Source organism: Silurus aristotelis, assembly GCF_946808225.1.
Source record: "Silurus aristotelis genome assembly, chromosome: 26".
Lineage (NCBI taxonomy): Eukaryota > Metazoa > Chordata > Actinopteri > Siluriformes > Siluridae > Silurus > Silurus aristotelis.
The window spans coordinates 8,405,486-8,432,789 of record NC_139599.1 but is presented as its reverse complement, the minus strand read 5'-3'; the positions used below and the strand labels follow the sequence as shown (position 1 = coordinate 8,432,789).

The following is a 27,304-nucleotide window of genomic DNA, read 5'->3' as shown; positions in this document are numbered from 1 at the left end:
ACTGAAGTGGGTGACGAAAATGTCTATCAAATGTACATGGTCTATGATAGAAGTCACAAATGGAAATAAATAGATGAACAACAGAGAAAATATCTTTTGATATTGTGCTTTTTCCATGACCATTGCCAGAAAACCGAGAGATGGTATCTGAGGAAGTTGTCCAAAAAAGTCTAAACCAGCATAATCCAAGCAACAAACAGCTGGATCTGAAGATGGTTCTTCCGGTGCTGCTTCTAGAGCTGAGGGGTTTCCTGTATGATGACCCCCTGAACCAAGCAACTCTCTTGAGAAGGACATGGTCCAGCATCCTTCCTTTTCTCAGAAAGAGCTATAAGAAGTATTATAACCATCTACAATCAAAGAGTGGATTTTAAACTGGAAATTTCAGTGAAGTTTATGGATCAGCAGATTTTTAGAATTTATAATTTTTGGTCCACACTCTGAAATGTCAGGACCAAGTATACATTTTACACATTAGTGACTGTAGGTAAGTGGTCCTGTGTAATACAGCTACACTGTATGGTTTGTTTTTAATGCTGTAATGATGGAGATCACTGACAAGTAAGAAATATTAATTGCGCTTAGTCCTAATATGAAGATTAATAAAGTAAAAAACAAACATATACACACAGAATATGAATTTGATAAAATTAAATATTTCAAATATTAACCATGTGGTTGGTTTGGCTTTTATGGGTGGAATAGAAAAAAAATGCATCAAATAACCATTGTCATCCATTTTATTAGGTACACCTGTACACCATAACATTTATGCAGTAATTATACTTCAGCTAAAATTCATATCACAATCAGAATGTTTGTGTTGTGACCTAAACCATGGCAAGGTTGTTCATGGCAGTTGGTCTAGTCTGAATTTTTCAGAATCGCCTGGATTTTTTAGAATGATGAAAAAAAACAAAAAACATCTTGTGAGTGGAGGGTCTAAGACCGAAACACTTTCATGATGAGAGGAATCAGAGCGGAATGGCTAAACTGGTCTGAGCTGACAGGAAGTATATTCTAACTTGCATAAGCACTTTTTACAACAGTGGTGAGCAGGAAAGCATCTCAAAACATACGGATGACACATCACATCCCACTTTAATCAGCCAAGAACAAGAACGTGGGGCTATCAGGGACACAGATTCACACAAACTGTGTGAATCTTTTTTTCTTCAGATTTACAGATAATTTTTATAAAGTGGACAATAAGTGTGAATTAATCAGCTAATGTGCTGTGACAGGTGTACACCCAGCATGGATGTCTGTTCAATCATTTGAAATTAACCCATGCTTGTGTTTCTTTGACAATCAATATATGATTCAAGAAATCAGGTCCAGAGGAACAATCGATGCAGCAGGCATTTTAAACAGAGATCGCCAAATGAAATAAGACTATAAACTTCTCATAGTCATGACTCAAGTTTTCAGTGTTTTGAGACCATGGAACATTTTCCCTAAAATGATAAAAGTGCTCCGTAATAAATCTGCCTTACATGACAGCTGTGTATCTGCATACGTGGCTAAAACTCACAAAGCATTCATACAGAGTTTGTGGCAGTGATTGTGTGTGAGAGAGACAGCAATGAGTAAAATGTGAGACAGCAAGGAGTGAAAAACAAAATGTTCCAGCTTTCGTGCCAAGCGAGAACTCTGAATCAAATGTTTTTAGTCTCTTTCCCTTTACACACACAAATGATGGCATCCGCCACATCTATCTCTAGCTTTTAATCACACACACACACAAACACACACACAAACACACACATCCAGTCAGCAATGAGTTAATTTTTTTAAATGCCACTTTGCAAAAAAGCAACAAAAAAAAAAAGCACTCAACAGGTGTAGCAACATGATGTAGTGTATTTTATCTGCAAGAGCTGGAGCAAGTGGTTTCATAAAGACAGATTAATAGTAAGTACATGTTAACTGAATGAGGAAAGTGGTAGCTCAGTGGATTAGCTGTTGGACTTCTGATCAGAAGGTCATGGGCTTAAATCCCAGCACCACCAAGCTGCCACTGCTGGGCCCTTAAACAAGGCCCTTAACCCTCAATTGCATGTATAACTGAGCAACTGTTGCTTTATGGGTGTCTGCCAAATGCCATGAATGTAAATAGTAAGTAATTAGTAATTATGAGTAATCAGTAGTTATTTGAAAAGTAATGTCATCATGGTTACACAATACTATTTAATTAAACAGAATACCTTTAAAAAGCATAGGCAAATGAATTCATACATAAAATATGTTGTGTACACACACTTTCAGTGCTTCAGTTTAAGGTTCATACCAAAGATGAATCTAAATGGGTAAAATATAATCTCTATGACTTAGCATGGCATAGCATGGTTGCTGGACATGCTAGTTTGCGTATTTAAGAAACTACTGATTTCCTGGTATCTTTACACACAACAGTGTGAAACCCAAAATGGTGCAAAAACAATTCTGTGTGCAGAACGGATTGAGTGGTCATAACTCTTTAGAGGCAGAAAAGCATTTGAGAACACACAACTGAGGAAGAGGCTAGAGAACGATTACTAGAACATAAAATTATTCCTCAGGTTCCACCAGGTTCTACATTTACTGTAGGATTTATTGCATTGTGTTACTGCACATTAATTGGATTATTGTGCAAATGTGCAGGAGTACAGGTACTCCTTATAAAGTGGTCAATTAATGCATCTTTAAGTTCAGTTTACACTGATGGTGCCTGTTTAGTAACACAAAATATGACTTTACATTTTGGTTTATACTACTGTTAAGTAGATGTATGTGTCTGTCCAACATGCAAAGCATGCGGGCCAGATTTGTGGATTGTTTTGGTTAGTATTAACAATAAATCTGAGATATATATTCTACTGCAATAAATCTAAATTTATTATACAGCTATAAATCTGGATTTTTTTTGCACCATGACAGTTTTTGGGTAGCTTCTTCAATAGCAATTTTTCCTTGTCTTCAAAACCAAGGTGTTTTTTTCTTAGCAGTAAAGTTGTGTAAAAATACAAATTTATTTACTAAAGCTGTTTTTAAAACAGTATTAAATATTATACTGATTAATTGTATTAGCTATTAGTCAGAAGTAATGAAATAATTATAGTTGTTTTATTCTGGAACAAATATGCAGCCCTGAAGCCAACTGCATTCCATCATATACTGTTTCTCATTTTCAGTTCCCAGAATGCTAAATTACAAATTGGTGCAAGGATCAATGAGTGGAGCCAGGAAATAGGAGAAAAAAAAATAAAACAGCATATGGTCTGGCCAAACAACAGATCTTGACAATAAAAGCAAGTTTCACCATGTAAAATTGATGGGAGCACAAACAGGGCTTAAATGACCTTATTGTTTGCATTTTTGAAATGACCTTCATTTCTGAGTCCTAAAGCAATGATAAACCTCAACATTTTCTATGGAAATTTGTGTTAACACCTACAAAAATGGATGAATGCAGGTGTTCAAATAAATAAAGTGTAAGCACCACCTGTTGTTGAAACTAGAGTGAATGGAGCTGAATAAAGGTTTTAAGAGAGCAGGAAATCATTCAAGAGCCACTGTAATGCTCCTGGCTTTCTCTTACCTGCCCTTGCATGGTATCAAATTCCTGTTTTTTTTGTCATATTTTTCCCTATTCCCACTCACCTAACACACATATACACACACAGACAAATCTATGCTTATCATAGATTTGTGCAAATCAGAAAATAGCTCCATTTATTGTCCCTCACATTCTTCATTCTTTCATTCCAGCTCAGCGAAACAATTCATTAAAGTAACACAAAGCTGCCTCACATTAGCAGCCAATTTATGTGGCCTGATGTCTTTGTCTCATATGAAAGCTTCTATTCAGACAGGCCTGCTGTGCTTGGCGGGCTAATGCAGATGTACACACACACACACACACACACACACACACACACACACACACACACACACACACACACACACACACAGTAGCAGCAGCAGGTATTAAAAGTGGGTGGAACTTGTGGGCTAATATCCGTATCACGTGCACTACCTTTGCAGCTTAGTGTGCATAAACACAAAGCATCTTTGTGCCATTTGGAACACTCTATTTTGGCTATAATGTGTGTAGTTTCCATCAAAACACACATTTTCAAATGTGCGAGTGCAGTCTGTTAAAGCGTGCGGAACGTTCCCTTTTTTTTTTTTTTTCAAGAATAGCATTTTTTCTTTGATTTGTAAAATGAATGGATAGACAAAATAAACATTAAAAGGAATAGTCCATTATTTTTTGCACAACTTCATCTCTATCTACCACATCTGCAGCATATGTGTGAGAGGCGTGTGTAGTGACACGTTTACACTGTGCTCTCTACTAAACAGAAATCTTGTAAGCGTATAATAGAAGTCGAACAACATTTGAACTACAAATATAACACACAAATTTAATTCTACAGTCATCAGCATCTAATAGGAAAGAAGTGGGAAAATCTGCCATGACAAAATCTGTTGCAGTGTTAACTTCTTTGAGATTTGTGATAAGAAGTGTATCGTGAAATGCACACAACGTTGACATTGCATATCCACAAAACTTTCTTCTGAAAGTAGTTAATCAATAACACCCATAATATACAGACTTACAGTTGTATTTATACTTTCTATCTCAGGCAAGTATTATTGTAAAGCCTTTACGTTTAAATGATTGTTAATAGAGTTAAAAATCTGCCCTGTACTCTAGCGTACTCTTTCAAAATACCACATACTGCTGGTGAAAGTGCGCAGTATGCAGTCAGGTACAGCAAATGTGTGCCACCGGATTACACACCCAGTGCTGTCTCCACTGGGACAATAGGATCTTTATTCATGCTGAGGTCATGGTTATGATCCTCAGAATATATTGGGACTGCAGAAGTTTCTTTCTGACTCCTGCTATTCCATTACTCACAGCTTCTCATTGGATGAGCATGTAACACATATGTAACAACCAGAATGGTCAAAACATTAACCACCTGAATAAATAACAGAGTCAACGTTCATATAGACCTTCTAGCTATATGCCATTGCTGCAATAAATTTAATCATATAATAAGTGACATCCAATCACAGAGAAATGTTTTCTGCTTACTCCATATTTCTTTTTGCTGTTTCTGTCTAGCTCTTCCTCTTTTACTATTTTTGACACTGACATTCGGGGGAAACTTGCCCAAACTGCAATTTTATTCTGACAGATTTAAGTAGTGTCTGCTTCCTAAATACACACAGCACACATACAGATGTTTTATCATGGAAAAAATAGATATCTACCCATTCTCTCTGGACTCTGGAATCTGTCAGTCAAATATACTTTACTTACTTGAAATGTTTTGGAAGACAGCACAGAAAACAAGCTGTATTCAGTTAATCCACAATTTAATCCAAGGGACTATAATTCCAAAAATCTGTCTTGTCTATATCTTGACTTGAAAACAGTAACTGACATTAACACAGATCACTTGTGACTAGTAATGAGGACAAATATGCTCCCTTCCTCTGCTCTCTCTCTCTGACACACAGCCCCTCTATTTCTCTTTCTGCCCACCCCTTTTTCTCATTCAGTCTCTTGAATCAAACCTCAGCCTCTGTCTCCCTCTTCCTCTCTCTGTTTTTCATTTTATGGACACAAGTAAGCCTTTCATTTTTGTGGCTGAAAGGTCAGGACCTGTGCACTTCACTGAAAGCGACTCAAAAGGATAGACAGAAAGTCAGAAAGACTGATACAAAGCAGGTATGCTGAATACAATGATAGCAGCAGTTCAATCAAGAAGGAGCCCTTCATACAGAGAAAGCCTGTAAGTGTCTTTGTATAAGAAAGTGTTGTAGAATACAGGTTTGTATTCGTCACTCATAACAGCTCATTTACTGGAACGTCTATGGCAGGTGCACCTTATAATCTAAGATGGATAATAAACAGATTTAAAATAAAATGTTTAACAATAAAATTGAAAGCTTTATATATAAAGTTGCTTATTTGACATTTACGGAAGAAGTCTTCAGTGTCAATGCTTTTTATTTAGAATGGAGGACTTTGTGTCTTAGTAATTTCTAGGGGCAAAAGGGGGTGAAGGAACAACTGAGATCACATATAATACAGTCAAAGAAACTAGGGAATGAATGTTCTATAACATTAGCTATGAATGGATTATTAAAAAATATGACATATCCCTCATGAATAAAACTGAAATTGTTAAATAAATGTTATTATAAGCAATGATTGTAAAACAGTCAACAAGTGGCAAGTAACTTGTCACCTGTGATGATGGCAAGCGGCAAAAGTAACACAGCACTCTATTGTTGACTATTTTCCTGTAACAGAACATGCTGTTATGTTTTATTCCTTATTAAGGGTTTGTCACCTGCCGGTAGAAGACCGTAAACAACCAACAAGTCCATTCCTCTGCTAGTCCAAACAGCTTAGCATCTATCTAATTGCTAGAAAACTAGCTAATATCTGACATAAATAATTGTGGCTGGATTTCAATATCTGAATCGTGATTTAAATGATCATATCATTTAACAGCAGGCCGATCTAAAAATATATCAAATTATATAATGTTTCAACCCTTTGCTAACAACGGCTAGCTAACTAAGCCTAACAGGTTCTGTGACTAAATATTCTCAGGTATCACAACTTTCTGTAACATTGGACATAATTCCAGATCCAGTATGTTATATTGTTTAAGGAGTACTGAGGGAAATGAATAACACCTAATACTGAAAGCAAAATCTGGAGATAGATTTTGATAAAGAAATGGAAATTAGCATTATTCATTTATATGTCATTAATCAAATGAATGAATGAATAAATGAATGAATGAATGAATACATAAGATAGGACATAAGAGAACTGCAGACAGAAATAATAATGAAAATGATGAAACTAGGAACTTGTGGGGTTTTGGACATACACACTCTGTTGGTGTTATGTATCCAAGCTGCCTGTGTTGTCATTGTGGTTTAGATGCCCTGACACACACTCTTTTACACACACACACACACACACACACACACACACACACACTTCAGCCATTCTGCCCACTCATGTCTGGAGTATACATTGCTTGGGTTAAACTATGTGGTAAAACAGGGTGGAGGGATTTTCAATGACAAACAAGTCTGGATTGTGAATTTATAAAACTGTTTTTTAAAGTTTTTACATAAAATGATTTCTATATTTAGCTCCTTAACTTTGTTTACACACTGTTGACTAATGTTGTTATGTATGTGCGAAAAGCCATCCTAGAGGGCACTTACTTAAAGGGTATTTTTAATGTAAGGGGAACACGTTTTCTCTTCTGGAAAAAAAACCCTAAAAGGCAATTCTTTAACCCTTTTCCTCACTTTAAGGGCACTTTATCAAATTCTTTTTGCTGTAAAGACCCACTTGACTGCAAATCATCACATTTTTCCTGCTGGATGGTTAAGCACTTTGTTTTCTCAGGGCATGCTGAGAAAACAGGGAGTGTGCCATTTCATTTCTTTCACTAGAAGGTACCATAGAGGGCACTTTATCATGATTTCTCAGACATAGGGGCCCCCTATAAGGAGCTACATCATCATTTACAGGGATTGCATCATGTTTTTTCTATTTTCCTGGCACCCTAGTGGGCACTTTCACAGCTTTCTTTGACCATGGAGTTCACCAGTGGTCTTTATACAGTGCTGAATGTCAGTTGAAAATACCAGTGGGGCCATTCAGTGTGTCAGATTAATGAAAAATGCTACAAAAAACCTCAAATTTTTAATTGTGAAACAATGACTATAACATACAAGGGGGTCCATTTACAAGACTACATGAAGAGCAGGCATGTAGCAAGTCGAAGGTCTGGTTAAGTTCGAGATAAATACCACATTTCTTTTTTTTTTTTCACTGAGAAAAATTGGTGATGCAATTGTTTATTTTCAGGGCTTGTGGGTAAATAATAACGATAATGCTGCTTTTGCCTATCATGATATTTTTAATAAAAAATAAAAAGTGTATTGCCATTTTAGTCTTCCTAGCATTCTCTTCATTCTCTATCGCAAATGTGACTGGATTAGATCTCACTAACACTTTATTTAGGTGCACCCGAGGGCTAAGATCCTAACAGAAGGCAGGCCTTTTATCTGTTCAAAGCCTCGCTTTCTCTCCATTCTCCGTTAACGCTCAAAACTAATAGATAAAGGCGCTAATTAAAAGTTGAAAGTGCGCCGGATCACGGTGGGCGGAAGTAAGAGACGAAAGGTTAAAATAAATTTGGGGGGAGGAAAGCTACTTTCTCCACTTTATTAAAGCGAACTGGATTGAAATTAGTCTATCAGTAAAACTAACAGGTCCAATTATTTGGGGGAATACTCCCCTGTGTGGTCACTTAGCAGTACTGCAGTTAAATGAACAGAGCGCTTTATACTTCTCAGGGTCTCTGATAAAACTTATCTCATCTCTTTGCAAGTGAAGGTATGTGTCAGTTATACACATCTATGAGACTAAAATGCATAAAAATACATTGTTCAGGTTACAATTTACACGGAACCATCAAACTGTAAAAAAAAAATAGTATTAAATTATCAAATATATATAAATATATATATATATATATATATATATATATATATATATATATATATATATATATATATATATATATATATATATAATCAGTATATACACAACGTAACATTAAAAACACCTGCCTAGTATTGTAAAGTTCCCTCTTGTGCCACAAGAACAACAAGGTGTGGTCTCCAAAAGACCTCTGAAGGTGTGCTTTGGTCTCTGCCACCAAGAGAGTTTATGTTCTGTTAGTTCCAAGGTTGGGCCTAAATAGATCAGATTTGTTTGACAGTACCTCCTACACTCCTTTTTATGTTCTTCAAACCATTCCTGAAAAGTTTAGCAGTGTGGTCGGGCACAATATCTTGCTAAAAGAGACCACTGTTATGAAGGGGTGCATTGATCTGCAACAATCATTATATAGGCAGTGGGTGTCAAATTACCATTCACATGAATGAAGTTCCAAGGTTTTCAAGCAGAACATTTCCCAAAGCATAGTCTTCACTGAAATACCTTTCTTCCCATTAAGGATCCTGGTGTCATTTCTTCCCCAGGTAAGCAACACCCTCAACACACACACCCTCAACAGTCCATTATGAAAGACCATGGACTAGGTCACCATCTTGCATTGCTCTATTGTCCAGTTCTGTTGTACCCATGTGCCCATTGTAGGTACTTTTGGTGATGACCAGGCATCAGCATTAACTTTTTCAGCAATCTGTTCTGCAGTAGTTTCCTTGGACTAAAATTAGTAGGTACTAAACACCACATAAAGAAACCCAGTTGTCCAGTAATCACAATTTGGTTATAATCGAGGGCATTCAGATCCTTATTCCTGTCCAGATTTAGTTTATTTAGTTTATACACAGCTTTGAGAAATGACTTGGTGCCTAAAATATCCTACCCATTGACAGGTGCCATTTAAAGGAGATAATTAATATTATTCACATAACATCTCAGGGCTTTAAAGCGATGGCTGATATTTTTAAAACTGCATCTCCCCTGGCTATGCTTCATCCGACAACCATGGCTACAAAAACTGTTAAATATATTATGGTGTAAAAATTGTAGTTCTCATTAACCCAATCAATAAACAGTATATGATTATATTACTGTTACCACAACTAATAACAATATAAAATAACATTCTATTCAGCACAAAATCAAGAGAAAGTTTTACTTACCTGAAAGCGAACCCTTTTAGGAGTCACAGTGGGACTCTTGTGTAAACTGTAACCGTTGCAAATCGCAGGCACACTCATTTTGGATGGGAATTAATAAATAAATACAAATAACATCAGCTCTACAGTAAAAAAAATAAGCTCCACAGAACGTCCTCAGAAGGACCCACTCTAACCCTGACGAAAGTTCAAAATCTTCATCACATCTTATATATTTTACTGTAAAGTTAAAGTCCAAAAGCACACAAAGTATGTGCTCCAGCGAGTACGTCTGTCAGTTTCTCCACTTGCTCTTTTGCCAGTGTGGAGGAAATGTGACGTGGAACGAACAGTGATTCATTTAAAACTGGGAGGAAAAAATGAAAAGACAGACCCACCTCCTCCTTCCTCCCCTCCCCTCCCCAACTCCAAATAAGGGAACTCAGGATGGACTTTAAGAAGCTCATATATAAAGTGTAGGCTTAAACCTTTATACAATTTTGATTTAGAGAACAAGGAAATTGTTGCACAAGCTGGAAGTCCCTTTTTTTTGGTGATGCTGTTATATAAATAACCAAAATGATTTCAAGAGCTTGGGGAGATTATGACGCCTCTGAGGCCTCAAGTGATTTCAATTCCCTGTGGCTTTTGCTTTTGTTGCTTTCTTTGTCTCGCTTACTCACATCCCCACACACACACACACACACACACACACACACACACACACACACTTCTCACTAGCTCATCAACATGCTCCACTTTATCACACGCATCTCCTTTCTGGCTAGACATAATATGCTGGAAAAATGCTTGAACTGATAAAAATCTGTTCCCTTGCTCTCCAAATGTGTAAAAAATAAATCATTTAAATGATTTTGGTGACAAATGGAACAAAGACACAACAAAATAACTGCTGGATCCAATTAAAGGGAATTTTGTGTGAATGTGGAATGAGCAGTCCTCATGAAGGAGACACACAAACAGTCACACACACAAACAGGCGCGCACACGTTACAATGACGTATGGTACAACGCTGTTAAACTCTCAATCGTGATTGGTTAAGAGGTGTTAATTACTTTTCTAAAACAGCAGCCCAGACAGAAGTTGAAAGTTTATATCATATGTAATCACAAAAATAACAGGCTATTTAACATCTATGATTGTTGATAAGGCGTGGATTTCTGTAAGGGGTTTCCAGTGTCGCAGTTTTCGAAACATTTATTTAAGTCTTTAGGACAGACTTTTTTTTTATGGTTCAAAAAGTTTTATTTTTATTATTATTATTTTATTTTTTAGACGGTTTGTGTCTTTGTAGCCTCAGAAGCTGTATTTAAACTTAAAAAAAGAGAGGGAGGAGGTGAAGTTGTTGAGGAAACCATGCTGTTTATGATGCAAATGTGATGACAGGAACTTTTTTTTTTTTTTTTACAACATTCCACATCATTAAATGTACCTGTAAACACTCATTATGAAATTGAACAATAGGTATTGTTGGTAATTTGCTGTGGTTCTAGAGGAAGAATAAGTTTCGAGGTCACCATGTTAATTTTGTTTCTCTACAACAGCACAGTCTTGTTTCTTTCCTTACATATATATGGACAATAAAGCTTAAGTAATCAGTCTGTTTTCAGGATGCCTTTCGAAACAGTACAGAATTATTCTGAACTCTATTGTTGCACTTGTTGAGGCTCGTCAATAAAATAACAAGAAACATCTTTTTGACTCGCACTATTGGAAATAGCTTGCCCGTGATTACCACCAGTATTAAAACAAATAAACACTGGCTATAAATATTAAAAGTAGACAATATAATAAATAGGCTTTTCAATCAGGTTTTTATACACTTTAATAATTTCTTTAATAAGTTTACACTGGAATGTTACTCATTACCCTATTCATTATTTTACAGTTACAAAAAAAATTCAAATAGATTTTTTTCCACTTCCCACCTGCAACATGATTAACAAAACAGACAAAACAACCAAACAAACTTCAACATTTCATTTTTCTCCTCTTGGAGTAATCGAGAGAGTCAAGGCATAAATACAGAGAGCTTCAAGTGTCGCGACTGATGCAAAACCCTAGTGCATAATGGGAAAAAAAGTTTAGCCAGGACTGAAATACATTTGTAAAGACGTACGTGGAGTTCAAATTTGGCTTCTTCAACAAATAATGTGATCAGGTGACAGAACTCCATAACTGGTCAGAGGTAATTTTAACACATGGCCAAAGTAGTCTTCTCACAAACTTCTAACGGTAGTCAAAGAAAAAAAAAGATTAAAGTCTAACACGCTGTTGAGGTGAAATCTGACTCAACAAGGACAATTTAAGGTAGTTTGTCGGTCCTTTAAGGACATTTAATGCAAACAATTCTAACAGTACATAACAGTGGACTGAAACTGTCACCACGACTACAGGCCCTCTTTTTTCTATAGTATAAATGAACATGACCTCTGATGGCTTCCAAACTCCACAACTTGTGTATTGTCTAACACTAGTGCAGAAAACGATGCAAATAAATCATGGCATTACTGCCTCACTCATAATGACCATAAAAGCAGGTTTACTAAAGTATTACAGAACTGACCCTGAAAACAGATTTCAGTGCCATCCAACATGCCACTGGCTTACGGATTGCAGGAAAAAAATAATAAAATAAGCAAAAGGCGATAATGCAGATGAACCAGATACAAGTTTAGACTTGTGCAGCAGGACACTTCATAGCAGATGAGAAAGATAAAAAAATCAAGCACAAAGAAATATACATGGGGGAAGGGGCATAAGAAAATATCACATACATAGACACATAAATGAGGTCCATCTTAGAGTACACGGTCCTGCCAATGCAGGAGAGGAGTAGATAGGACAATGGTGGCTCAATGCGTTGACGACAGGAAAAAGACAACAGTGAAGAGATTTCAGACAGGGAAGAATCCTCAGGACAAAAAAAATGGAAGCAAGTAGAAAACATGACACTGGCTAATTTACTCTTAATGCTAAATGAGATAAACCTTCAATAAAACTCGATAATCTGTACAATCGAGAAACAACTTGGTGAATTTGTATAAATTATTCACCTTTTAGCTCCATGTGGTTTTAAACTGATTGGTTTGGCTGCGTCATTCTTGGTCGTGATCTCAATCCAAATCGCTTCATAGAACTATTTACTTTTGTACAAAGATACAAATAAAGCAAACACTGCCAGCCACTGGGAAAAGTTTCTCTGCGTTTTGGAAAGGGCAAGGTTCAAGTCCTGTAAAGGCAAAAAGATGACTTGTTTTCATGCTATATCTTTCTCTCCCTAACTTGTACTGTTTATATTACTGTCAGTCCACGGGTGTGAAATTCTTCGAAGCTGGTCTCAGAGTTTTTGTTGAGTTCTCTAGAGAATTTCATACTTGTCGACCACGAAAGACGTTTCTGTGGAGAACCGCACCGGACTGTTCCCGTCCACCTGATACACTTTAGCGGCCTGTGAGAGGAGCAGGGGGAAAAACAGGTAATATGTCAATAATGATCTGGAGGATGAAGGACAGAAAAGCAGTGCCTTAATACAGAACTCATGTTTAATAGATGAAAAACATAACAGCAGTAGAGTAGAGTAGTCAAAGTGCAGCTTGCCATTATAGTAAAAAAAAAAAAAAAAAAAGGCTGGCAACAAAAGTGAGTACACCCTAAATGAACATGTGAAAACTGTGTCCTAAGTGACAATATTTTGTGTGAGCATCATTGTTATCCAGCACTGCTTTAATCCTTCTGGGCATGGAATTCACCAGAGCTGCACAGGTTGTTGCTGGGATCCTCTTCCACTCCATGACATCACGGAGCAGCTGGATGTTAGACACCTGGCGCTTCTCCACGTTCCACTTAAGGATACTTCAAAGGTGCTCAATAGGGTTATGGAGACATACTTGGCCACTCAATCAACTTCACCTTTAGCTTCCAGCAAGGCAGTTCTTGCCGGTGTTTTTGAGGCCGTTTTCATGTTGGAAAACTGACGTTTGTCCCAGTTTCTGAAGGAAGGGCATCACGTTCTGCTTCAGAATGTCACAGTACATGTTGGAATACATGTTTCCCTCAATGAACTGCAGCTCCCCAGTACACTCACTTTTGTGAGATCCTGTATTTATTTTTTTGCTCTTTACATCTGACTGATTAAAGTTGTACAGGACTTAATTAAATAAAGGTGAGATCACATTTACTTAGGAAAGAAAGGTGGGTAAGAATTAGCCATCCGTTTACATCTACTTACCTTTCATTTTATACACAAATGTTAAAATGGTTTCTTTCTTGTTTTCTGAGTGAATTTCTTTATCCCTTTACTGTATCTATGTTGTGTGGTAATGGCAAGGAATTCTACCTTACTCTTTCTTTGATTAAAATAAGCACATCATAATTGAGATTATGAATCATTACTTACACATTCGGATTTGATTAATTAAACCTCACCATGTCATAGTAAGCAGTGAAATGAAAGAAGAGTAAAGCTCATTTTAATCTAAATCATTACACTAGAATGCAAAATGTTTTCGCTCTGCTTAATGGTGCAGCCAGATGTAAAACATGCTCCAGTCTACATCTAGACACTTTTCTATAACTACTGTTCACATACTTTTAGTAGTATGTAATAATTAATTGTAGTTAGGGATATATTTCTTCAACTCATGCATTCATTCCTTTCACTTGTATCCTGATGCCTCTCCGGGGAACACAATGGCTGAAATACACCCTGGAACCACGTACACATGTATTTGTGTACTCATTCACACAGGTGCAATGTAGGGAGCTGAGCAGCAGAAACATCACCTACTGTGCCATTCACTTCTCAAATCATTCATTTCAAAATCAATCTACTTGGCAGAACACGTTGCCTAATATAAGCTGACAGAAACACAGATTTCCCAATACTTTGTCCAAAATAAGCAGTTAATTTTATATTAAAAAAAAGAACATTAAAGCAGTATTATTTGCAAGTATATATTTTACAGCAGGCAACTATTATATAGAAATGTTTGGTCTCAACTGAGCATCTAAGCATTGCATAAATTCCTCAATGGCATTCTACTGTACCCCATGTAGTGTGTGTGTGTGTGTGTGTGTGTGTGTGTGTGTGTGTGTGTGTGTGTGTGTGTGTGTGTGTAAAACCTAGAGGGGTTTAAACCCAAAAGGGTGCATTAGGAGAAGTTGGGTAATTGGAAGCTTCTGAAATGTCAAATTTAAAAACTTGAACAACACAGGTACGTTTTATATATATATATATATATATATATATATATATATATATATATATATATATATATATATATATATATATATATATATATATATATATATATATATATATATATATATGTTTAAATACATAATCCTTGTGATATTAAATTTGCTCCTCCTGAAGTCAATTAATTTACTGTAAACCATGTTTTCATTATTTTGTACCTGAATGTCACAGTAGTTCCCTTTAGAGATGAAAGATACATTAACAGGAAAGAAGTCATTTGGCTGGCCGGCTATGCTGAACTCCAGGCTGCCGGTCTTGTTCTTTATGTCCACCACAGGCAGACACCACTCCAGAACATTCCTTCTGCTGTCATGCCGATACTCTCCGTCCAAGTCACCAATCACCGGTGCTCCCACGCCCGATCTGTAGCATTTGCAAACACATAAATTATGGAAGGTGGCAGGACACAGTCAATAATCCATTAGTTTATCAGAAATAGAATGCTTGACGGATGTAATTTTATTAGGCAGCCTTACGGAATCGGGATTGAAATGACAACATCATTAAGCTCCAGCGATTCTTCCTGCAGTTCATACTCAATGTTAACATCACAGTTAGATCCACTTTCTGATGGCCAGCAGTTTACTGATGGAGAAGAAAAATTTACTTACAATCTACTTACTCTTATTCTACAGTCAAACACAATAAATATAGAAAATGGCAGAACTGTTGTTTTAATGAAACGGTAAGAGAGCACTGACTTGTTAGTGGGATAAGGGTCTCATCTGTGGTCTGAAGTCTCCACTTCAGCACTCCCACGTCGTTGTTTAGAGGGAACGACTTCTCTGGGTTCTTCAGACCAATTACTGACTCTGCGGTAAACAGCTTCTTATCCACATTCGGGTGTGTCTATTGAAGTGGAATCATGTTTTACTTCACTGGCAAAGCAGACATTATATACACACACATATACTCACACACACACACACACACTGCACCCACTTATATTTAATGACTGTTCACTTTGTAGATTTCAGGTATGCAGTTATATCTAAATACGTTCAACATTTGTATTAATACGTCCATTCATGCAACTTCAATTACTTTACTAATGAATGGTGGATGTCAATAGGATTCTCAGTATATGCTGTGAATGTGAGAAACATCTTCATGGTGAGAACTTTTAATAAATACAGATGTTTTAGAGGCCTACCTGTAACTGTATCCCTCTCTTATCATTGTTATTGATAAGCAATCTGATACGCCCGCTCTTCTCTTCAGAGACCCGGAGAGTGATCATGCCCAGTATCTCCATGTTTTGTAGCCCTCCGTCACGACCACATGTCAGCGAAATCTTTTCCTCTATCCGAAGATGCACACTGCAACCAGCAGAGGGCACAACACTCAGACTCTTACTTCATAGCCAATTTAAAAAAAAAAAAAAAAAAAAAAAAAAAAAAAAAGCTCCAAAAAGTTTAGGGAACACAATCCTCATAGTACAATACAAAGTCAAATTAAATCTGTCTAATTAGGAAACCATAAGTGATTGTGAATCAGTTTCCTCTTCTTTGTTGTAAATGAAAGTGCACTGTACAGGCAACAGCAAGACAACACCCAAAAAAGGAATGATTTTACAGGTGGTGGCCTTAGACAATCCTTATCCTTGCTGATGGATTTGTGTTGGTTGTCACTCAACTTGCACAGGTAGTCATGGTAGTCATAAGGAATAAAAGGGCAACAAACCAACACCAGAACTGATATCTGCTCTTTATGAGAGGAAGAGCAGGAAAAGCCTTAGAAAATAACCTACAGCAGGCTTCTACTGGTGGGCATGTTTCTGACCAGGTTTTTGTATGCTGTAAAGGCGGCGAAAGACGAGACACCAACTGTCAAAAATGAAGGATGAAGCGTGATGGTCTGGGACTCTTTGGCTGGAAACAAATTTGGCGACCTCAGTACCCTCAAATAATACTACAACCACAGTATATTAAAGCACCATGCAGTATCCTTTGGTACAAACCCAATTCCAAAAAAAGTTGGGACACTGTACAAATTGTGAATAAAAAAAGGAATGCAATAACTTACAAATCTCATAAACTTATATTTTATTTACAATTAAATATTGATAACATATCAAATGTTGAAAGTGAGACATTCTAAAATGTCATGCCAAATATTGGCTCATTGAGAGCTACACATTCCAAAAAATTTGGGACAGGTAGCAATAAGAGGCCAGAAAAGTTAAATGTACATATAAGGAACAGCTAGAGGACCAATTTGTAACTTATTAGGTCAATTGGCAATATGATTGGCTATAAAAAGAGCCTCTCAGTGTGGCAGTGTCTCTCAGAAGTCAAGATCGGCAGAGGATCACCAACTCCCCCAATGCTGCGTTGAAAAAAAGTGGCGCAATAAAAGAAAGGAGTTTCTCTGAGAAAAATTGCAAAGAGTTTGACGTTATAATCATCTACAGTGCATAATATCATCCAAAGATTCAGAGAATCTGGAACAATCTCTGTGCGTAAGGATCAAGGTCAGAAAACCATACTGGATGCCAGTAATCTTCGAGCCCTAAGACGGCACTGCATCACATACAGGAATGCTACTGTAATGGCTCAGGAATACTTCCAGAAAACATTGTCGGTGAACACAATCCACCGTGCCATTTGCTGTTGCCGGCTAAAACTCTATTGGTCAAAAAAGAAGCCATATTTTAACATGATCCAGAAGCACAGGCGTTTTCTCTGGGCCAAGTCTCATTTAAAATGGACTGTGGCAAAGTGGAAAAACTCTTCTGTGGTCAGACAAATTAAAATTTTAAGTTCTATTTGGAAAACTGGGACGCCATGTCATCCGGACTAAAGAGGATAAGGACTACCCAAGTTATCATCAGCGCTCAGTTCAAAAGTCTGCATCTCTGATGGTATGGGGTTGCATGGGTGCGTGTGGCATGGGCAGCTTACACATCTGGAAATGCACCATCAATGCTGAAAGGTAAATCCAAGTTCTAGAGCAACAAATGCTTCCATCCAGACGTCGTCTCTTTCAGGGAAGACCTTGCATTTTCCAACATGACAATGCCAGACCACATACCGCATCAATTACAACATCATGGCTGGGTAGAAGAAGGATCCGTGTACTGAAATGGTCAGCCTGCAGTCCAGATCTTTCACACATAGAAAACATTTGGCGAATCATGTGACAAAGAAGACCTTAGCCAGTTGAGCAACTAGAAGCCTGTATTAGACAAGAATGGAACAACATTCCTATTCCTAAACTTGAGCAACTTGTCTCCTCAGTCCCAAGACATTTGCAAACTGTTATAAAAAGAAGAGGGGATGCCACACAGTAGTAAACATGGCCTTGTCCCAACTTTTTTGAGATGTGTTGATGCCATGAAATTAAAAATCAACTTATTTTCCCCTTAAAATTATACATTTTCTCAGTCCCAACTTTTTTGGAATCGGGTTTGTATATACTAGGGTGGTCAGGAGTTAAAAATTTTAAAGCAAGATAACAAAAACAAACCTCCTGTGTCAGAACAACCTTAGAAGAAAACAAAATGGAAGGCTACAAATGACAGAATTTCCAGAATGAAATCTCTAGACTTAATCCCCAATCAAGTTGGTTTTTGATTATCTGAACAGAAGGGTGAACGCAAACAACTTGGAACTTTAACTGCAACAGTGTTTGGAAGAACCTAAAAAATCTATTCTAAATTATTAGATTTCTGTTGTAGAAATAATGCTACTACAAAAAGTGCCTACGTGCATAAGTAAACTTATTGATTAAGTTTACTTTATTAATAAACATGACTCCATGGTTTATTTTTGTTTTGTCAAATTGTGGCATAAAACATCAGAATTGGCAGGTCTGCCACTGGCATTCCATTCTCTTCACAGACGAGAGCAAGTTCACACTAAACAAACGTGGCATAAAGGAAATGTCTGCAGATGCCGTGGGGTACATTATGCTGCCTGCAAACATCTTCCAGAATAACCAGTTTTGCCGTGGCCTTTGGAGGAATATCTAAGGAGGGTTGCACAGCCCTGTGTGCTAACCAACAGTACCCTTTACTTCTGTTAGCTACTGGTATAAAATACTCAGGGCCATTTTCTGCCCTTATGCTGGCACAGTGGGCCCTGGGTTCCTCCTGGTACATGACAATGCCCAGCCTCATGACCAGTGTGTGTAGGCAGTTTCTGGATGATAAAAGGTATTGATACCACTGAGTGGCCTTCACATTTCCAAGACCTGAATCGAATTGAGAATCTCGGATGTTGTGTATCAGAGCACTCAATGCAAAATAAGGTTTAAGTGTTCCTTACGAGGGAATTATCAAGGTCCGTGACGTGGGGCCGCCTTCCCGTGGGCTCACCACCTGCAGGAGGGACCGTAAGGGACGGTGCTGTGAGGATTGGGCAGCAGTCGAAGGCGGGGGCCTGCTTAGACTGCTGCCCCCGTGACCCGAATTACGGATAAGCGCGAGAAAATGAATGAATGTTTCTTTCTTTGTTTCAAAAATTACAGACTTTCCTGAAATGAAAGTTATAACAAAGTCCCCTTACATGTGACTTGAGAAACAACTGCCAAAAGTTAAAAAATTATAGGCTTAGAATCGCAAAAGTATATTCTGTGCTTCGATTATAAACATCCTCATTTTATTCTTGTCAGTGTCTGTCTCTCACCTAAACTAAAACCTTTCTAAAACCAAAGGTCCTGCCTAAATCTGCATTTACACAGCCTCAGTGTTGTTCAATCACTTAAGTGTTTGCAGGCCACTGTGAAAGTAATTGTTTACGAGTGCTTTACAATTTTTACATACATAAAGAATATGCGAGCACCCTCTATGTTTACTAGACAGCTTTTTTTGCTTTTCACCACAGAAAGTAAGAATATTAAAATTTGTTCTGGAAAAAAATCAATTGTTAGAAACCACAATTTATTTATAACAACAACAAAAAGATTCCAAACATCTTTAGGCAGACTGACTACATTTACAGCGAGCACTGTTAAACAGGTTTCACAGGCAGAGTGTGTGTGTATAAAAACAAGTTTACTTACACTACAGATTTCAAAGTATATTACGGTGATGGCGAAGGCCGCAACTTCCACAATGGCACTAATAGTACCTTATAGACCCTTCAAAACCACTTAAACATGTGGTGGGTTTTGATGTTTCATTAAATATTTCAAAATTTATAAATGCATATCTTTACAATTTATTGAGACAACCATATCAATATACTAAAGGCTGACCAATATGGGTTTTTCTCAGTCCGATGCCGATATTTAGAAATCAGAAAAGACGATTTTTATTTTGCCCCTTTTCTTTATTTTTCCCATTTATTTTATAAAATCTTATTCTTAATTAATAAGACGGGATACAAAAAAAATGTTAAAATTATACATTTATTGAACAACACAAATCTCTTCAATCAGTGCACTGGTTACCAGGTTTTTGTACCCGTGCCTACCTTTAGCCTGAACCCCAGCTGGTTAAAGGCTCACAAACAATACAGTTCTAAATGTTACTCTCATTTTCTCTCTGAATGTTATCCTCATTCTCTCTCCAAAAGTAGCATCATATATAACCAATAAAATATATACGGTGATGGATGTTGAGAGCGAAAAAAGAATCCAATTGGCTAATTAGCTTAGTGAATGAGCACACTAAAAATCACTAGAACACGCTTGTTGTCATTCTTGTAATTGTCTTTGCAACTTAAACATGATTCTAAAAAGCTGCCAAGTCCATTAGTAATGATTGCGACAGGTGGAAACGTTGCTTGCTTTACATATTTACAGTCCTAGCTTTTCCCCTTTCACTGTTTGGATGCCGATTATAAACTTCTGCCCCTGCTGTTAAGGAAGATTATGTTATATGTTATGTTATGTTCTCTTATGCAAGTGCAGCATGTGCACGCACAATTTGGTGAGTCAAATGAACCCGCCTAATAATCATAATAATGATCAATGGGGCGACCTCTAGAATATAGCTTATTATCTTGAGAAGAACAGGTTTATCTCGTTTTTAAAAACTATATTCACTTGCAGCAGCCCTACAAACCAGCAGCTAATTACTATTTCTTTCAGGTATAATTACTCTTCAGACAATTCCTACTTGTTTAAAAAAAAAATGCAAGTCACTTTAAGCAAACGGTCTTGTTATGTTAAAGAATGCAGAGCTAAAGCTGCAGCAAGAGCTTACCTTTCTGTGTTAGCAGGTGCAGGCAGAGATTTAGAGGCCTCAGAGGGTTTTTTTCCAGTACCAGCCAGGATAATGTTCTCACCCTCTGACTTCAGCTTATCCACAAAGTCATCCACCTCTTTGCCCCTGGCCCCTAGTTTGAGGGCTTTGCTGGGACCGCTAGGCCTGAGGAAGAATACAGGTAGTGAAAGATTTAGTTGCACAGTAAGGCTTCAATTGTCATGAAACATGAAGTCTAGACATTTCTACCACTGTGGGAAAAAAGGCATAAAAGAAACTGCAAGATAACCTGAAGCTCTACATAAAAAAAATGTGTTGCATGAGAATGGCAGGTCAAGTCTGCTCTGAGATGTGTGTCCTATAATGTATTAATGTAGTCTGAACAGAATGAGTTCTTGTCCAGTTTATGTGACCAAGTCACCATCGGTTGTGTCTTTCATTTAAAAGGTAATGAAGAGAAGTGCTTATCCTTTTGTTTATGCGTCTCATAAAACAGCCTTTTAATCAAAACATTTACTATGTATCCATCTTGCAGTTTGCATGCAACAAGGTCACCGTTTCTTTTAAATTTTTTTATATAATTTCACAGATTCAATAACATCAAACTGTCACTTTCTATATGTGATGAACTCTAATCATAGTCATAATCAAATACAGCAATGTTTTGTGCAGCCAGTAGAATCCAATGAAGAGTGTGGTAATGATATTTATTACACCAACATGAGCAACCAGACTGAAAACAAACAATCAGATTTGAGTACACTGTAGAATAGTTGGTATAACTTAAATTGGCCGCCTTCATTAAATAAAATAAATAAATAATAATTAAAAAAACAACAACAACAATGCTAATGAAAGAAACAGGAGCAAGAGGTTAATTGGACTGTTGCAACTACATAACTTTACAATAGAAAACAGGTCAAGTTGAAGTGAAGGTGACTGACCTCAACCCATTTTGAACGCTGACTGCACCCTAGGACTCTTCATCCTACATCAATGCCTGACTTTACTAAAACCCTTGTGGCTAAATGAGCACAAATCTCCACAAATACCTTCCATAATCTAATGGAACATCTTCCCAGGAGTGTGGAAGTTATTATAACAGCAAATGACAACTAATAGTGGAATGGGAAGTTCAAAAACCTTAAAGCATCAAGTATGCACTGTACATTGCAAGATGCTAAACTGTACAAACACTTTATGGACAAAAGTATCAAACTGTCACTTTCTATGGAAATTAAATGCATTAAATGTGTTTAGTAATTTTTAATTAAATGGGGTTGATTTAATGCATTTAAATTACACCTGAGGACACCTGACCTTTCTTGCCATATGTGGTTATTTTCCGAATAGTTACCAAAAAGGCACACAATTGTATAGGATGTCTTTGGATGCGGAATCATTAAGTTCCCTGTCATTTGAACTACAACACCCAAACCTGTTCCAGAATAACAATGCTCATGCACAAACCATGAAACTATGGTTTACATGGGTTCGAGTGGAAGATCTTGAGCGACCTGCTATAGAGCTCTAACCTTAACACTATGAAACACTTTACTAATGTCCCTGTAGCTGAATGGAGCATCACAAGCAAACTCCAAAACATGTTCCCAGAAGAGTGCCAGCATATTGTAACAGCAAATGGGAACAAAATGTGGAATGGGAAGTTCAACAATTCCATACAAATCTTGTTTCAGAAGCTTTTAATTTAGATAAATTGCCACCAATATGTTTCTTACTCTTAAAATTTTTTTTTTTCTCTGCCGTATTTGAGCAATAGACCACAATTTAATGGATTATTTGACTGCTTTTATATATATAGATATATATTTTATTTAATTTAATGAATTATTTGACTACTTCTTTTTAAACATTGCACAGTTTTACATTCACACTATTTTGAATTTCTATTTAAAATATAATTATTGGCCCACTTGTAGGTATGTAGGAACATGTGCAACTATTAAGTGAGCTTTAAGATTTAAGCTTTCTGCATATAAAAAAAATTACAAATTCATAACACATCACAGCAAAAAATGTAAAATAGCATATTTGACTTCATAGCAATCAAACAAGAAAAGTGACAAATGCACTCAATAGATATGAATGTTCTTCTGTCTGCATTTCTTTTGCTGAGACTTATTGCTTTGTCAAAAAAGTCCTAGCTGTACAAAATTGTGTTACCTGGTGGGTGCTGGAGTGGGTTTGGGTTTCTCTGGTTCAACCAGTGTGTCTGTGATAAGTGTTGTACTACTGCTGCTGCTGCTGCTGCTGCTGCTGCCAAAGCCACCAAAACCTGGAGACTTTTTCCCACGCTCAGCGTCCCGCCGTGCCTGCTGCAACTCCTTTGCTTTTCGCCTCATTTCAGCCTTAGCCTCCCGCTCCTGGGTCTGGAAACATCCAAAGGAAATATTAAATTAAAATGATCTGAGGTGTATAGCACTATTTAAAATTGTAAATAAATTAAAGTCAGATAAATATTCACTCCCTGTTTTTTTTAAGCTTTTAATAAATCTATATCAAAAGAAATACGGGATGGAAAGAAGAAAGCTTCTTTAATATGCAGCACAAGTCACGCTTCAAGAAGTGCTAATTAAGCAGATGGCGCAGGGCACATTATCCAGCGATGGCACCAATTTGCTTTCTTGGATATGACTGATAGCTCATTTATAGCTTAGCTATGCAGAATCAGCAGATTACTTACTGCTACATATAACACATTGCTGCTATTCCTCCCTCTCCATTATCTCCGTCTCTCACCTCTCGAACAGCACGGAACACCTTCTCCTCGTGCGAGTCCATTTCAGTGAAGGTCCTGATCTGTGCCAGATTGACGTTCTCTCTGTAACCAAGGGCGACAATCTCGTCAAAGGCAAAGATGAGGTCGAAGCAGTGCTCCGAGATCTCGCTTTCCTCCAGCACGCGACAGTACTCTGGAATCTGCACAGCCATGACACTCGGTTTCAGTGAACATAAATTAATGTTTAACGTTGTAAAAAAATTAGATGGCTCAAATTTCTAGACCCAAAACCATCAGACAATTTCAATAATACTTTGTATCATTTGTAATAATACTGTAGGTCTGGATGAGTTCTTCACTTTAAGCATGCATTTTTCTGGCATCCAAATTAGCCCTTTACCCCGACCCATTTTCCTGACATAAGGCTTGGGCATTTTGTGGCAATTATGCCATTCAGAGAGCAACATACCACTCGTGAGAAAAGCCGGAGGGTCTCCAGGTCCTCTAGGATGTTGCTGTTCTTGGTGGTGACCAGCACCATATAGAGCTTCTCCAGAGGCTGGTAGACATAGCGTACGCTCTCCGTCTCCACAAATGTGTGCTGCTTGCCCGTGTTCATCAGCTTGGGAAAGGCAGCCAGCAGGCCCTCCACGCGTGTCCGTGTCATCTCAACAAACTGCCTTGAGACCAGAGCTTTTCCAGCCTTGGTGCACACTGCTGCAGCCAACAGCACCTGCAAATGCAAATCAGGACTATCATTGCAGCTGACCTGATAATGTACGTGAGTAATCTTTTGTTTGTGGAACAACCCAATCTCAGTTGCAAATGGGGTTTTGGTATATTGAGAAATTTCAGCTAAGCAAATATAATTAATAAGCAAATAATTCTTTACTTATTCTGGTTATTGTTATTTATTTATTTAAACAAATCACAGTAATTCTTCAGCCAGTAAATTGACTGTGTGACCCTAACAAGCGAACACATACATCATACATCCTTTGAGATGGATTAATGAACTAAACATCCTGTGTACAGACTTTAACAGCTGATCGCAAACAATTCGCAGAAATTGAAGCTCTATTTAGATCAAACCCTCTGCCAAATTTATTACAGTTGACTCAACAGCCCAAAGTAAAAAACACACATCCACACCTTCCTCAAACAGACTTGAAGACTGCTGTTTTAAGCGCACTGTTAAACGTATGTGTTTGTTTGTGTGTTTCAAACGTACAGATTAATTCCAGGACTTCCAGTTCTGCTAATCACACAGAAATAAAACGTCCTTGTGGTTTATCAGTGCATATGTGGATTTTGGTGCACTGAATTAAACACGACGTTGGTATGACTGATAAAAAAAAAAAAAAGAAAAAGCACAGGCTTTACGTACACAGTTCATTCATTCATGTAGAGTCCTGTGATACAGCAAATGTCAATCAATAAATTAGTAGTTTTATAAAATATTATCCAGGATCATGATCATATAGATCTGCTTTAATTACGAGGATTGAGAATTTGACTATAATGTGGAGGTTACCCGAGTTACCTCTGGTATAACTGTTCGATTATTGACGTCTTGTGACACAATATATATGTTTGCATATTGACTATCCCATTAATATGACGTCAATATGTCCCATCATTATGACGTTTAACCTGACGTCTGCTTAAACAGCACAGAATTATTCATGTTTCTCATTTCTTCATGTGTCAGCACATATTGGAATGACCAAAATGATAAATGCTGGTAAGGGGAGATAAAATTCAATAACTCATCAAATCACGACTCTTCGACTAGCAAAAAACACCCTTATGCTAGCAGGTTACAAGCTGTGGCCTTATGTCAGGACCTGATGCCAACTCATATCAGGTTTAGTCTACATTAACGTCCCCAATGAAAATTAGTAACAGAAAGAACTCGCAAATGATTACGTTTCGCCATTTAAATGTTATTTCTCTTGCTGACATCTTGCTGGCCATTCAGTTGCTCGGTTAGCCAGCTAGCTTCACCCATTATCGATAGCGCGTATTGCTGAATCCCCAAAACACGTCTCATTTATATACATGGTGCATAATTAGTCAGCAAAATACGCCCGACTCACCATGTTTAGCGTCTTTAATCGTCTACGCCGTTACGCTTTCGCCAAAGTCCGTCCTGTCCAGTTTTAAATAATGAGCGTCGTACCGGAATGAAGCAGGTTTTCGGCTGTGCAGCAGTTGCAGCCCGTCTGCGGCTCAATATGGCAGAACCGTCGCTAAGCCACGTCTCCAACCGGAAGTTGCCGATCAGACTTTGGCTACATCCCAAATAATGACAAATTAAACCTGTAGTGCACTACGCAGTGCGTTATTTAACAACACGTGTAGTGAGCTGGTACATAAACCAATGTGAGATTTGGGATTTGACCAATGTTGAATATGTGGAAGATTCAGCATCAGCAGCGAGTCGGTCGCTTAGTTATAAAGGAGCAGTCACACACCCGAGCAGGAGGTTGGGCCCGAGAGAGTTATAGAAATACATAATTATAACTTAATGAACATACAATTTACCTCCAGGAATGACCCGATGTCTTAGCCAGAGCAACTGTATCTTTTTTCAAATTATTGTATAAGACTTACCTACCTACCTACCTACACACACACACACACACACATATATATATATATATATATATATATATATATATATATATATATATATATATATATATATATATATATATATATATATTTTACAGGTTGTAGGATTTGTCATTCCAACCATATACAGTACAGTACATAGTGAAACGAAACAACGTTTTTCCAGGACCAATATGCTACATGACGCAACACAAATGATCACAAAACAACACAAACCTAACTATGACACTAGGTAAAGTGCATGTGCAAAAAAACCTAAAAAACATAGGACAGTCAGAGAGTAGACACTGAGGCACTGCAGCACAGACCAGTACAGAGGATTTGTGTAGTGCAAATGAACAGTCAATATAACAATAAATACTCTACATTTAAATGAAATTATTTTTGGCAGCAATTTGTTCAAAACAGCAATTTTGTTCAAACACAATGAGTTCTTTTAGTAATTAATTTGTGTGTGTGTGTCAGTCAGTCAGTCCAGTCCCTTTTATATGAGTAGCCGAAAGGCTTGCAGAAACTGTTACAGTCTGGATGTGAGGGTCCAAATGCTTTGCTACCTTTTCCCAGACTGCAGAAGAGTGAAGAATGGAAGAGTGTGTGTGAGAGGCAGAGGTGGACTAAGTACACAAAGCATGTACTCGAGTAAATGTAGAGATACACTAATACAAAAGTATTTGCCTTTGAATATTCTTTAATATCCAAGTACTATGATTTATTATGGCTACAAGTCAGGAGTTTCTTCCATCATTTATGGTTTTACTTGATGTTGAACTGACACTGAACTGTATGTTCTTGATAAGCAGA

The 27,304-nt window shown here is 37.3% G+C and overlaps 2 protein-coding genes across 12 annotated transcripts in view; both read right to left on the bottom strand.

Moving 5' to 3' along the window:
* Positions 1 to 9,996, bottom strand: part of phldb1a (pleckstrin homology-like domain, family B, member 1a) — a 49,597-nt gene extending 39,601 nt beyond the window's left edge. For 7 of the 11 annotated variants that reach the window (XM_083531703.1, XM_083531711.1, XM_083531716.1 and 4 more), the window contains exon 1: positions 9,718 to 9,996. In XM_083531703.1, the coding sequence (XP_083387829.1) occupies positions 9,718 to 9,795 (78 nt within the window). In that variant the 5' untranslated portion in view covers positions 9,796 to 9,996. Of the gene's footprint in view, positions 1 to 5,317; positions 5,519 to 9,717 lie in introns of those variants that run through there. The other 4 variants (XM_083531715.1, XM_083531706.1, XM_083531709.1 and 1 more) reach the window with 2 other exon arrangements.
* Positions 9,997 to 11,527: 1,531 nt separating this feature from the next.
* arcn1a (archain 1a) lies at positions 11,528 to 26,332 on the bottom strand. Its single transcript, XM_083531921.1, has 10 exons — positions 25,966 to 26,332; positions 24,336 to 24,599; positions 23,887 to 24,066; positions 23,311 to 23,516; positions 21,127 to 21,291; positions 16,129 to 16,294; positions 15,677 to 15,824; positions 15,452 to 15,560; positions 15,134 to 15,338; positions 11,528 to 13,166 (listed from the first exon to the last, which is right to left on the bottom strand). Exons 1-10 carry the CDS (start codon positions 25,966 to 25,968, stop codon positions 13,077 to 13,079), a joined length of 1,536 nt encoding a protein of 511 aa, XP_083388047.1. The 5' UTR covers positions 25,969 to 26,332; the 3' UTR covers positions 11,528 to 13,076.
* Between the last annotated feature and the right edge of the window lie 972 nt (positions 26,333 to 27,304).